Raw genomic sequence first — 13,378 nt, 5'->3', positions numbered from 1 at the left:
TGAGCTATCTCACCGCCTAAGGTGCTTGGCTAATTAGTAATATAGTTTTGTACCATGGGTAAGGTGCTATCCACATGTTAGGCTATTTTCAACCTGTTATTTAACATTATGTTATTGTCAGAAGCCTAAAATTAAACTCTAGTGCAGCCCTAAAGTTAACCCAGCCAGGCTACTGTTTGCCTGTCAGCAACTTAATCAATTTTGAAGGACCTGAATTTCTAATAAGCCGTCTAGACTAGCGTCGTAAGTCTTACAATGTTTTTAAAACCTTAGACTATAGTCTTGCACTGTTGCTAGTTGAATCGTGAAATTATAATAATAATAATAATGATAGCATTTATATCCCGCTCAGATTAATGAATGATTGATATCAGAGCGGCTCTCAATTTAATGTTTAGGTATAGAATAGTAGGTAACAAATAAAACAGTGAAAAGGCAATAATTGATAGGTAGAATCACAAGCTCAGAGATATAATGCCGATAATATGCTGTATGCCTCAATGTAGTAATGGCACACCACCACGCCATCACTTGTTTAGTGTGCCTAGCAAGAATTATTGTAAAGAAAACAAGAAAGAATGGGCTGATAATCTGGAAAAGATAGTGTTGTTATATAGACAAGATGACAACATCAAGAGTTTGTTTAAAAAAGACAAAGTGAAAATCTGTGAAGAGCACTTCGAAGAAAAGTACATTTTAAACAGTAAGGATGCATTTAAATACTAGTAAATGTGCCACATATTACAGGTATGCAGAAGTAGGGTTGCCAAATTGTTTTCATGTGAAAAGTGAACATTGTATGATAGTATTATAATGTATATATATTTCTAATAAGTGGACATTGTGATGCAGCGACACAAGTTAACAAGAGGCAAAACTTCTCCTGTAAATTTGTCTGACACTGGTATGAGATAAGCACATAAACAGCTATCGAGCTACAGTAACAAACTAAGCAGAAATTTTGTGAACTTGACTGCTCTTGTTTCAAATATAAGTTTTTGAAATGTTGGTCAAATATTCAATTGTCGGTCGGTAAAGACCAGTCTCTACATTTTACATTAGAACTTGTAAGTGAATGCATTCACTCTATGTTATGTTCTTTCAGAGGGAAGTCGTAAAGAGCTAGTGATTGGTGCCCTGCCAACTTTAAAGCTGCCACAGAAGTCAATTCCTAAAGCTGTAGCCAAAGTCAGACCTTCACCTAAGAAACGGCCTCTCTTAGAAAGAACTTATGCAACAAATTTGAAAGACTTAATGAAACAAGCAAACCAACACTTGCGGCAACCATGGCAGTTTGTCGCCGATGATGATGAGAAATACATTATTTTTACTTACAAGGAAGCACCCTGTGACCAAACGAAGTACACCGTTACTGTAAATGAAAATTTGGAAATAGGTGTTACATTTTTTGGGTGGGCTGTCCCCCTCACTGCCACTTCTGCACTAAGTGCCAGAAACTGTACTATTTCTCAGTTATTAAGTGCAATAGAAGCATACAAGGTATGCATTGGATGTCAAAATGCTCAGCCCAATGATAACATATTCACGCACATTACCACAAAATCTGCTGAAGCATTTACCACAGGCAAAGAAGCTGTCCCAAAAACAACCAGACTGGCACTAAGGTATTTTTAAACTAGAACCGCATCAGGATCCCCTCTACAAAATGGTGGCTGAGAAAATGCCCTAAATTTTTAACCTAAACATGCCCAGCATTGTATGGCTTCTCACTTTATATTGAGCAGTGCGAAAATGCCCAAACAATTTTGCATTTCTCTCGCCTCAGAGGGAACACTGAACCGGATGAGTTTAAAAGAATGTTTTGTTGTTGATATAAATTTTTCTATGTTTATTGTTCATGTTTGATGTTGATTTGAGTATTCCAACAAGTTAATTTACAACGAAAACAAGCTATGTAAAATATTTAGCTAAAAGACAGTTTTCAAAATTCTTACTGCCTTAAAAGGACACCTAACTAAACATGTTTTTTTTACAATATCCAATAGACAAGTTTTAAACAAATTCAACTCGTTTGAGTGAATATTACGTTCATTCTATGTACATTATACTCTGCATAGGTCTGTTGCCTGCTGTATTTTTACATGCGATCATGTAAAATGCTTAAATTGCGAGCGGGAAGATTCCAAACAAGCAGCAAAGAGCAAGAAAAAAGAGAAATACGAAGAAAACGTCAGTGCGATTCCTCTAAAACGTTTGCGAGTAGCAACAGCAGTGCCTTCGAGAATTAAAGCTACTATACAAGTTAATGATAAACGGTAATATATGTTTACTATGGTATAATAAATAAAGAAAGAGTTATGAGCTCTAGGTGAAATCTGCCCTCAGTGGAAAGTAATTAATCTCAATAGCCATAAAAATGGCTTCCGGTGGGTTTAGCTTATATGGCCATGTGCTTACTTCTGATTATTTACTATGGTATGATGGCATAGCATGGTGCTACACTATAGTTACGGCGCTATAAAAATTCTATTATTATTATGATATATACCTATAAGAATTATGTAGTGATAGTGATACACTAGTGGTACGTGCACTAAAACACTTTCACTGTTAAGGCATTAAGTATTTTAGTGCATTTGTACTTAGTGGTGTACCTGTTAGTGTTGCATATTTCTAAGAATTTATCTGCTTCTAATCATGTAATACTTATATACCTGGTAATGGTATAGAATATCAGAGCTTGAAGAACAAGTGCAGGATATGTTGAGTAACACACGTAATCATGTGCATGTTGATGAAGAACTGTCCTCATATTTCACCAGTGTTATGACTAAAGGTTTGTTCATTGCTAATTGTTTTGTTATTGCTGATAATATTGATATTATTTAAACCATACCATTGCTGTGGCCTAGTGATGGAAGCTGTAGAGGTTTACAGTAATGGCTAATAAATTGAAATGTATGAAGCAGGTAATTTTAATATAATCATTTTAAAATGTGGTAATTTGAAAAGATAATCAATATTCTGAATAAAATTATTGATTATCTTTTTATTTTTGTATAGTCATTATCCCTTTAATGGGCGGTAGTCACGTGACATATGTTTTGAAAAAATGTTTATATTGCTGAGCTTAGTTATATACCAAAATATCAAAACCATGCCAAAACTTCTTATTTTCACTTTGGTTCATGTCGAAAACGCCCGGGAATATTCTTACCGCTGCCTATAGCTAAATGGTAATATTTTTCCCACTGCCTTGTGTGCGGTTTGTGCTAAAGCTCATTTTCAAGGAAAACACAAGCTAAATCAAAGAAAAACAAAAAGATCATCAACTCATTTCAATAACACATTTTGGTTTATTTTTCATGAAATTTAGCAAAGCTATAGGTACAATGCAAAGTGGTACTTTGCATTGCATTGGTTATGCATTGCATTGGTTACAGGTTGTCAGTATTACAGTATTGGTTACAGTAAGTACTATGCATTGGTTACAATGCAAAGAAAAACTAAAAGATCATCAATTTCAATAACACATAACTTTGGTTTATTTTTCATGAAATTTAGCAAAGCAAGGTACAATGCAAAGCGGTACTTTGCAAGTGCTGCAAGAAATTTTGCTTCGCTTGTCATGCTCAGCTGTTGAGCATAGTTTGCATCTCCTGTAAGATTCCAGCTCAGCAGGAAGGTGGCAGCCAACATTAGAAAAACGAATTTCTGGTGATACTCCAATTGCTTTGCCATTGACACTGTAGTTTTTGTTCATATAGTACGCAGAGGAAAACCCTTTTTTCTTCCTTGAACTAAAGTTTTCTATGAGATGCTCTGCCACATGTTTGTTGAAGTCAATGTGTTTCATTGCGGCACCATGGTTTGCATTGAAAATGCTATAAAGCACATATGAGTTCACTAAAGCAGCATCTAACAGATAATAAAATAGCCTGAACCAGTACTTTTTTGATCTTCTTGAGACACTGTAGGACTCCTTCAGTTGATCAAAACGATCAACTCCTCTCATGTATGCAGTGTAGTCTATGACTGCTTTTGGACATGGGACACTGGCCTTGCTCCCATCTTTCTCAGTTCTGCTTACAGTTTGCAGTAAATTGGGATTATGGGCTGTTGTGAGCATTGCCACAGGCCGATTGTCTTGCCACAATACTGCACCAACATTTTCTTTAGTGAAGCCTTTATGCTCACCCCTTTTCATTTTTGGCTTTTTCTTCATTTCAGCAGGTAAATCTTTCCTGTTGGTTCGCACTGTGCCTACAGAAAAGAGATTCTTCTCTTGCAGAAACTTCATCAGGTCATGAGAAGTAAAAAAATTGTCAAATACAACAAGTAGTGGTACGTCATAATCACCACACTTGATGCCCTGACAAAGAGTTTTCACTACTCTTGAGCCAAGATTATCACCTGCAAATTGTTCGGCTTGTGTCGATTTTCCTGTATATATTTCAAACTGTGACATATATCCAGTGACAGGATCAGCACGAACCCAAACCTTGTAGCCACGTTTAATTGGCTTTTTGGGCATATACTGCTTCATTGAGGATCGCCCCTTGAATAATACCATGGACTCATCTATGGATTGGCAGTTAGAATGTTTGTATTCTTCTTGAAATTTTGTATTCAACTGCTCAACGAGAGGGCGAACCTTTTGAAGTTTATCATAGCCAACCTGTCCATGTGGTACAGCAGTTTGATTGTCACTGACATGAAAAGCTTCAAGCAATTTCTTGAACCTTTTGCATGTCATGACATTTTTCACTGTGCCAGTTGCATAGAAAGGATCAGAAGACCAATACAAGTCTACTTGTTTCAGGCCAATAATGCCCATAACAACTAAAACTCCCAGAAATGCTTTGATCTCCTCGACAGTAGTTTGAGTCCAATTTTTTATTTGTTTCTGCTGAGCATATTTATTGGTTTCATCCGTAATAAACTGCAAAAGATTGATGTCAAAAAAACGTTAAAAAAATTCTCCTGGAAGAGCACAATTGCGAAATGAATGGCAAACTTCAGGTGCAGTTGGTTCATCAAAACTCGGTAGAGATGAAAAATAAGATGAAATTTCTGTACTCGTTTGGTTGGTCATTATTCACAACTATATCAATGTTACTATCATCATCACTTTCGTCAGCAGTATCAGCAGCAGGAAGTGCTGATAAAGCAATATGAAGATCATTGGCAGCCCTGTCTGCAGTACGACGAGTCCTCTTAGGAAGTTGGACAATATTATTTGCAGTTTGCTTTCTTTTAGCAGTTTTTTTTGACTGCCTTGTTGTCATTGTGGATGAGTAGCTGCAAGATGGACCATTTTGTGAGGATGTGGTACCGGTAGCTGCAGCAGATCGGGTTACCACTGGGCCTTGAAAAGTTATGGTATCATTGTAATCTTCATCAGAATCACCTTCATTTTCTGAATCACTTGCATGATCTGGAACATCACCATCATCGTCTTGAAAAAGTTGTTCAAGCGTTTCAGCAATGTTCATCGGTCTGGGTCTTGACATTGTGGTATACAAACCTAGTCTACTGCTTTGAAGCTTATCACCACGTAATACAAATATATTCCTGAAATAGTATACAGTGTTATATGATGGTAATAAGGCAAGATTTGATTCCAGTAGGCAGAGTCATTCAGATAATTCAAAGTGGCTATTTTTACCCACTTGTTGCCATGGTCACAATCAGGTGTTGCCAGAGTTAGGATTAAAGTTAGGAAGGGTTAAGGTAAGGGTTAGAAATAAGGTTAGAGTTTAGATCTTTGCCCAGGACTAAACAAATTTCCAAAACACAAGTTTTTGTTTTCAACATTTTTAAACTTTTCTCAAATTAGGGCAGAATTCCTCTGGCAATTTATCTGGCAACGCTATTGTGGCAATATTTCCACTATGTAGTGTAAATACAACCACAGCCAAGATAATTTGGGCCCTGTATTAATGAGATCTTCGGCCCTAAATCAAGACACTTCTAAGAAGGATATGCTTAATCCCAAAAAATATGTGGTGGTTTCTTCAAGTTTACGGGCCCCTAAAATCATGGAGGGCCCTGGTCTAAAATTAGCCCATGGACCCCCTGTCTACAGCACTGCCATCCAGTACAATAATATATTCTTAAATCCAACAAAAAATACTTTTTTATATTACTATCAAAATAGCATCATTGGTTGTCAAAATCTATTTCTAAAATTTTGTCAACCTAACAGGCAGTGGGAATATATTTCCCAGGGTAGTGAGGTTATAACACTGCTAAACATTGCAAACCAACATGACTCTGTTAGAAAAACTGCTGTTCTGTAACCTTGTGATATATATTCTCATCAAAAACACCCAAAAATATTTGTTTTAAAGTTTTCTCTCTACTCAGAATCAACCTGTTAACTATAACAATGAAAATTTCAAAAACACCTCTTTCATCAACTAAATGTTTCCTGCTTCTGTCACCGGCATGATAAAATTGACTTCGGAAACCGGAAAACAGTTTCTCACACATTCACATTGGTGGCGCTCACGATTTATCTGGAAATATATTTCCCAACGCTTGCAAAGCGCAATAAAAGTACATGGGAATATATTTCCCACGGCTTTATAAAGGGTTATTATTCCATAACGATTTTGTTTCATTGATGTAATAGAACCCCAGAGGTTGACATTGTATAGCTACGTATAAGTTCTACAACTGGGGATAATGTCGTTGTTAAGGTTGAAACTATTGCTATATGCTTGCTTATTGCTTAAGTGTCTGTTTAATTTCCTTCTACATTATTTATATTAGCAACAAATGAAGAAAATGTGGATGATTTCCATTCAATTTTGTGGAGAGAACAATGCAAATTGCAGAAAACCCAAAAGTGTGGAGAACGTTACCATCCAGAAATTATAAGGTGATAGTTTCTATGGTTAAGGCACCGTACCAAGCCTAACATGGTTTACACAGGATGCCCTGTTCTATTCAACATTTGCTAACCTGAAATTTCAGCATGCTAAATTTGATCGACGTTTTTCACAAATTCCGAAAACTGTACAATTCCCATCTGATACATCTTAAAAAGTATGGCTTACAATTGAGAAAAAAGAATTTCAGTGCTTGTCGACTGATCCAACCCTTCCCCGTTCCCCATCGTTACGTCTCTGATTGTTGTTATGCATTACACTCGCATGACTGTGTTGCCTTGTGGTTGAACTTTCTGTTGCGTTTTAGATTTTGCCTTAGCATTGCTTGCAAAAGCAAGGCAGCATATGAAGAATTAAGGGAAAGTCGATTTTTACGCTTGCCAAGCTCAAGGACGCTGCATGATTACAGGTAATCCATACAAGATATAATTTTGTTTTCTTTGCTGCATCAGTTAAATCACGTCTGTTTTTATTAATCATCGCAGTTAAATAGAACGTCTTGTAAGTTAATTTAGTGTTCAACAACTTCGAAGTATTGCAATAAGTTAGCAACATTTCATAGGTTTAGTTACCCAATACCAACCTGGTTAATTTGTTTTAACATGACAGGAGTGTCTACAAAACCACCCCAGGTCTTTCAAAGGAAGTGTTAACAGAAATTGCGGAGAGAGGTCTCAAGATGAAAGAGCACGAGCGTTTTTTAGCATTATCCATTGATGAGCTGAAAGGTTATAAAATAATTTTTGAATAGTAATATGTGATTAAATGTGAACATAGAAAATGACTACTCATAACAAATTTAAATTAATTTACGCTTTTAACAAGAAATATAATTTTGAAAACACTGAATATCTTGATAACTAGAGCCAATATCGCTAAGCCGATGCCATTTTTGGAATCAGCACCCCCAAATTACCATGAGATCACTCTAACATCGTAGGCATCAGAGAATTTTTTATTTTTGCGCATTGTAACATGACAGGCTGAACGAATGGCTCAAGTGAAGCATATCATAATTTTTGTGTTTACTTTTCAGTGAAGGAGAACCTGGCATATAGTGTCTCCCAGGATAGAATTGTAGGTTTTGTGGACATCGGAGAACATCGAACACAGCACTTTGACACTCCTCAAGCTGCCACACATTGCCTTCAATTTTATGTGCGTTCAATTTTAAGTGGCTTCTCCCGTCCACTTATGTTTCTGACAACGAAAGCGATATCAGCACATGAACAGACAAGTGCAGTTTGGGAAGCAATAGCTGCATTGCAGCGAGAATGTGGCTTCACAGTTATATGTGTGATAGCTGACGGAATGAGCGTCAACAGAAAAATGTTCCAACAAATGAACAACTTGAATTTAGAAGTTCCATATAAATGTCGCAACATATATAATCTAGAATATTGCATTTTTTTTATTTCTGATCCTCCACACTTGCTGAAAACTACGCGAAACAACATCGCATCCAGCAGGCCTGGTGGCCCCAGGTTATTGCAAATATTGTGGGAGCATTTCGTAAAAGTTCCACATCTCTATGAAAGCACCGAGCTGCGTTGCTGCAAGCTGACCAGCGCCCATTTTAACTTACAAAGTTACTCAAAAATGAGAGTTTGCTACGCAGCTCAAGTTCTATCCGGAACAGTCAGCCAGTTGATGCAAAAACGAGGTGGTCCTGAAATGGAGCGAAGTGCCTGGTTCGCCGGCATGATGAACTAGTGGTTCGATGTAATGAACACCAGGGTGGCATATGGATACAATAAAAGGTTGGCGCCATATCGTACTACAGACGATCCACGTCTAACTTGGCTATCTTCAACCTTTGTAGCTGAACTGAACCAGTGGAAGCAAAGCATTGTAGGAGACACTGCTGCTGTACGAGAAAAGAAATTCCTATCTTACCAAACGTTCGAAGGATTGGTTATGTCATCAAAAGCCATGGCCGAGTTGATTAAGTTTTTGCTCGAAAATAGCCCTCCTGGCACTTATGTGCTGTCACGGCGAATCAACCAAGATCCCCTTGAGGCATATTTTGGTATGATGAGGAGAGCTGGCGGAAGCAACGAAGCTCCTGATGTAAATGCATATGAACACTATCAAAGTGCAATTTACAGTGCTAAACAGATTAAGCAAAGCAAAGGCAGCAATGTCAATCATGTTGTTGAATGGCAAAAAGGTCCAGTTTCACACGAGCCTTTGCGTAGAGCGAAGAAGAAGGTGTTGGGCACTTCTCAAGTTCTCACTAATGTGTAATTTTTGTCTCTGGTATGCGTAAATTGTTGTATCATGTGCAGTAGAGTGGTTCAAACAAATACAAGTTTCTAGGAATCTTCCTCCACAAGGCTTAAAATGTGCCATTTCCCCATAGAAGTGCCCTTGCAAAACATTAGACTGATTGGAGGTCGTTTGAAGTCTGGTCTACATACATAAAACTAGGCTCACTGGTTTGAAAATGCCAACGTTCCATGAAAAAAACCGTAGTCTAAAGCAATGGGAAGGCGTAGCACTACAACATAAAGTACTTTCATTTACATTTTATTGTAAAACAACGAGCAATATTCCGTACATTAGTGTCTTTACTGTAACGCTTTACGCAGACTGATGTTGTTTTTCTGAACATCACCAATGACTTTGAGCTTTAAAATCTTCGTTTTTTGATAGGTACGAATTTTAAAATATAGCTTGCAAATGTGGTTTACAATATATGACACAATGTCCCAGTCGTTGGTTAATAAATACAAACTGTTTATATCAATCTCCTTAAACACAGTCTGCATTGTATTACAAAAGCTGAAATGTTTTCGAAAATCCACTTCCAGCCTCAGCAAAATTTTCATCAGAGTAGGACTTGGCTTCAGTAATGTTCCGTATTCGTCGTTTTGTAGTGTGTCAATCATAGATGAACCCGCTGTGCAACTGGTGTCACTTTCTAGTTTAGACAAAATGCCTTGTTGTTCATCTGTGGCACTGCGCTTCAATTTTCGTAACACGTATTCCCCAATATATTCTATTATGTGTATTTCATCAGTTGTAAGCACCGTATTAGTCGTTTGTTGTTGTTGTGAAACTTTGCTATTTTCATCTCTGAAATGTAAATTTCAAAACGTTAATGTTTGTGTATTGAACATAGATGCTGGCAAGAGTATTTAATGGTATACAAATCGTAAATTCGTGCTATTTTTTACGGTAATGTAGGCAAAGTTAAAATATGCATCTTGCCCCGTTTTATGCATCTTGAGTATGTCTCATTTACTTGCTGGTATAGACAATTGCGTTATCTATTTGGCGACTTTATATGAAGTTTTTGGATATCGACCAATAAATACAGACTGAATTATGACAAGTTTCGTACTTGAAGATAAGACGGAGAGATTGGGATTGGCTCAGTCAACAGCAATCCCACGAGATCACTGGATAAGCATATTAATCATTGAAGGCAGTTCCTGAAATCTAGCAGAACTGTCGTTCGTCGTACCAGACATTATTGAAATAAATGTAAATCACTGTTGATAAGCTACATTGGTTACAAACTCTACAAACGAAAACGCGATATATGATGTCTTAGTTGCAACCTGAAGGGGGTATGGGCCTCCGTTTCAAGAAATTAGGGGCCTCATTTTGCTATTTTGACGTCTGGAATGTGGTCTAACAATTTCCCCTTTTTACGTCGATTCGACGTAGGCAGGTGTTGAATAGATGCAATATTTGCGATATGTTTTAATTTGGCAAACTGGATATGCCTACCACAGCAATTGTTACACACAAGTGGCTGATTGCAGTCAGATTTTAACGTTGATCCGTCGTCGCCAGACGTAGAAACAATGTGTAAATGGACGATTCAGGCTATAAAGTTGTCTTGCCGGTCTACAGACAGGTAATATGCGGAACTGTAGTACCATACCTTTTCTGGTGTTATTACATGTGTTTCCAGCGTGCTTTGACTTGACATGAAAACGCAATCCCCCGTTGGTTTTGTAAGTTTTCGGACATAAGTGACATCTGCAAAAATACCGGATAATATATCCAAACAATTTTATTCAGCTTTCGACACACAACTGCACAATTTAATTAGAGGTGCGAGGTTCTTTGAAACGCTTTCTTACCCAAATTCACGTTGCACTGTAGACGCGCTCGTTGAAATGGGAATACTTTGAAATTCTTCATCTTCGATTATTTCCACAAGATACTCGACGGTTAAATTATCAGAACTGTTTTCCATTGCACTGTTATAAAAAGCCAAACTTCTTCTAGCCCTGTTGGTTGTTTATAGCTGGATAAGATAAACTTTGATAACCATATAGCCCAGTGATGAGCAACCTTTTTGTGACTGTGGACCATAATTTTTTTTTAGAAATCTCTGTGGACCATAGCCTTTTTTGTACATCAGATTTATAATTGTGGCTTAAGTTTAGAAAAACAACATAGCTATTTATAAGTAATAAATTTAACCAAATATTTATAAGTAACAATTGACCAAATAAGTTTCTGGGCAGCCGATTGTAGCATCGAATAGACAGCGATAGACACGTGTTTCGCCCATGAGGCTGGGCTCATCAGTATCGCACAGTATTCTTGCCACTTGGGTAATCGACCGCCGCTTTGTGGCAAGCCGCCGCCGACCGCCGCTTTTACCCAAGTGGCAAGAATACGGTGCGATACTGATGAGCCTAGCCTCATGGGAGAAACACGTGTCTCTATTCGATGCTACAATTGGCTGCCCAGAAACTTATCGTTTATTGGAGGTCTTGATGGCTATCGTGGAAGCTACACCGTTATGGTTAGCGAAGCGTTACTGCTGCTCGCTGTACTAGCGAGTGATCACCCTTGTGCTGATGGCCTGGAAGAACACCCCTTCTTCACAATTGACCAAATATCATAAAATTTTACGTCAGTGACTGCCTTATTCTTGCTGTTTGTCACACATTAAGTCATAATTACAAGTAAAAGTTTGATTCAATCTTAATCTTACTGTAGCCAATGGTATGTCACAAGCACATTGAATACGGAGTTAAATTGGTGATAACTTAGCATTGGTACAATACCATAACAATATGGAAATAACTTTACCGAAAGTGTGTGTGTCTTGAATTATTTTATCCGTGGACCACAGAAAATTCTCTGTGGACCACTTGTGGTCCACCTGGACCACGTTGCTCTTCACTGATATAGCCTACAGTCAGTCGTTTTGTATCGTATTTCGTAGACCTTTGCTACCCTATACTAATTTAATATTGTTGTTAGCAAGAGCCTATGTATTTACCCTACTTATTGACCTGTAACATCCTGATTAACCTACTTCAAAATTTCACACAATAATCTGAAAAGACAAGCGGTAACGAAAAAAAACTTTTAAACCACCTAACAATAATACTATGGTCGGAACAGTCCAATTGCTTCGTGGTATACTCCGTCACTTTAGCCTTGCTTTAGTGCATTCTTAGCACGCCGTACACCCGTATGGTCGCAGTCTGTAGCCTTCCATGTGCAAACAGTGAACCATGAAACGAACGACGTAGAGAAACGAGAGAGATAAAAGAGAAACACTAAGAGAAGAGTGAGTTTCCAATCATGGTGTTATATCTCGTTGGTCTGAGTGTACAGGGGCTGGTCCGCCGCTCTTTGGTGGGGCGGAGTCAATCTGTCGCGGAGAGTGGAACCACCAAAGCGCCCCCTCCGGTGTGTGGATCATTAGCACAATCACAACTGCCCTCAGAGGTCGGTAGAGAGGAGGTTCACCAGGAAATGTTAGGGCTACCGAATAACAGAGAAGCCCGTCAACGAAGGCGTCAGCAGCTACTGAGTGACATCAGTGCGGCCACGAGACAGTTTGGGGAACTGAGAACCAGAGACCAGGTCTTAGAATTTGAATACCAGCATGCCAAGGCTCTAGATTAGAGAGTAAGATAGCCTACTTTTGTGCATTATGCATAGGGAAGACTCCGAACCTCGGGTCGCCCCCGAGTTTGAGATGTTGGTTAGGAGATGTAAGGAACGATGGGAGGAGCTAACAGACTCGCTCCCAGTCAATTCAGCTTCCTTGCCAAATATTACAATTGGGGTCTCTCCCTCATCTGCCGGGAAAAGCAGAAGGTCTGCACATATTCTAGCCCAAATTTATTTTTAAACTCAATTAGAACGGATTCAAATCGAGAACCGCTTAGATGAGGCCCGGGAGACAAAGAAATTAAAGGAGGCCCGGGAAGAGCGCAAGCTGGCCAGAGAGCTTAAGGAATTGCAAATACGAGCAAACTTGCGGAAGCAAATGGCCCTATCGGAATGCCATACAAAGAGGACACCTAGCTTGAGGAGTTATCGTATGTAGTGGGATTCCAAGACGAGGGCCCAAGTAAAAGATGGTCCCCATTTCAAGGAGCGCGAAAAAAACTGTTTCTAAAAAGCCCCTAACTCAGTGTTGACTAAATTCTGTGCCCATATGGAGACTGCTAACGAATCAGACAAGTTAGTAGCCCCTAGCTTAAATGTACCTGTCTATGGGAGAACACCTATCAGACCTCCGCCAGGATTTA

General features: G+C 38.4%; 2 protein-coding genes and 1 long non-coding RNA gene across 3 annotated transcripts; 2 read left to right on the top strand and 1 right to left on the bottom strand.

The window, feature by feature from the left end:
- The first annotated feature begins 229 nt into the window (after nt 1–229).
- Nucleotides 230–2,970, top strand: LOC145765018 (uncharacterized). Its single transcript, XM_082576752.1, has 4 exons — nt 230–703; nt 1,106–1,625; nt 2,079–2,276; nt 2,691–2,970. Exons 1-4 carry the CDS (start codon nt 475–477, stop codon nt 2,848–2,850), a joined length of 1,107 nt encoding a protein of 368 aa, XP_082432878.1. The 5' UTR covers nt 230–474; the 3' UTR covers nt 2,851–2,970.
- Nucleotides 2,971–6,713: 3,743 nt separating this feature from the next.
- On the top strand, nt 6,714–8,570 carry LOC145788312 (uncharacterized; the record flags this gene model as incomplete). Its single annotated transcript, XM_082600091.1, has 4 exons — nt 6,714–6,847; nt 7,165–7,266; nt 7,467–7,585; nt 7,894–8,570. Coding segments are annotated over 4 exons (1,032 nt in total), but the record flags the coding sequence as incomplete, so codon positions are not given.
- A 1,251-nt stretch (nt 8,571–9,821) lies between these two features.
- Nucleotides 9,822–11,097, bottom strand: LOC145765019 (uncharacterized). Its single transcript, XR_014288537.1, has 3 exons — nt 10,955–11,097; nt 10,753–10,850; nt 9,822–9,935 (listed from the first exon to the last, which is right to left on the bottom strand). It is a non-coding gene; the product is annotated as an uncharacterized LOC145765019 (long non-coding RNA).
- Nucleotides 11,098–13,378: the final 2,281 nt, after the last annotated feature.

The sequence above is a fragment of the Aplidium turbinatum genome, chromosome 2, assembly GCF_918807975.1.
Source record: "Aplidium turbinatum chromosome 2, kaAplTurb1.1, whole genome shotgun sequence".
NCBI classification, from domain to species: Eukaryota; Metazoa; Chordata; class Ascidiacea; order Aplousobranchia; family Polyclinidae; genus Aplidium; species Aplidium turbinatum.
Note: the sequence above shows the minus strand (reverse complement) of the source record. Positions and strands in the feature narration are given on the sequence as shown.

Bases quoted from the DNA above. Each gene is read 5' to 3' on its own strand.
- LOC145765018 (XM_082576752.1), top strand. From the start codon at position 475: ATGCCGATAATATGCTGTATGCCTCAATGTAGTAATGGCACACCACCA. The intron at 704-1,105 runs GTAAGGATGCAT...ATGTTCTTTCAG, and splicing joins AGAAAAGTACATTTTAAACA to AGGGAAGTCGTAAAGAGCTA. The intron at 1,626-2,078 runs GTATTTTTAAAC...TACTCTGCATAG, and splicing joins ACAACCAGACTGGCACTAAG to GTCTGTTGCCTGCTGTATTT.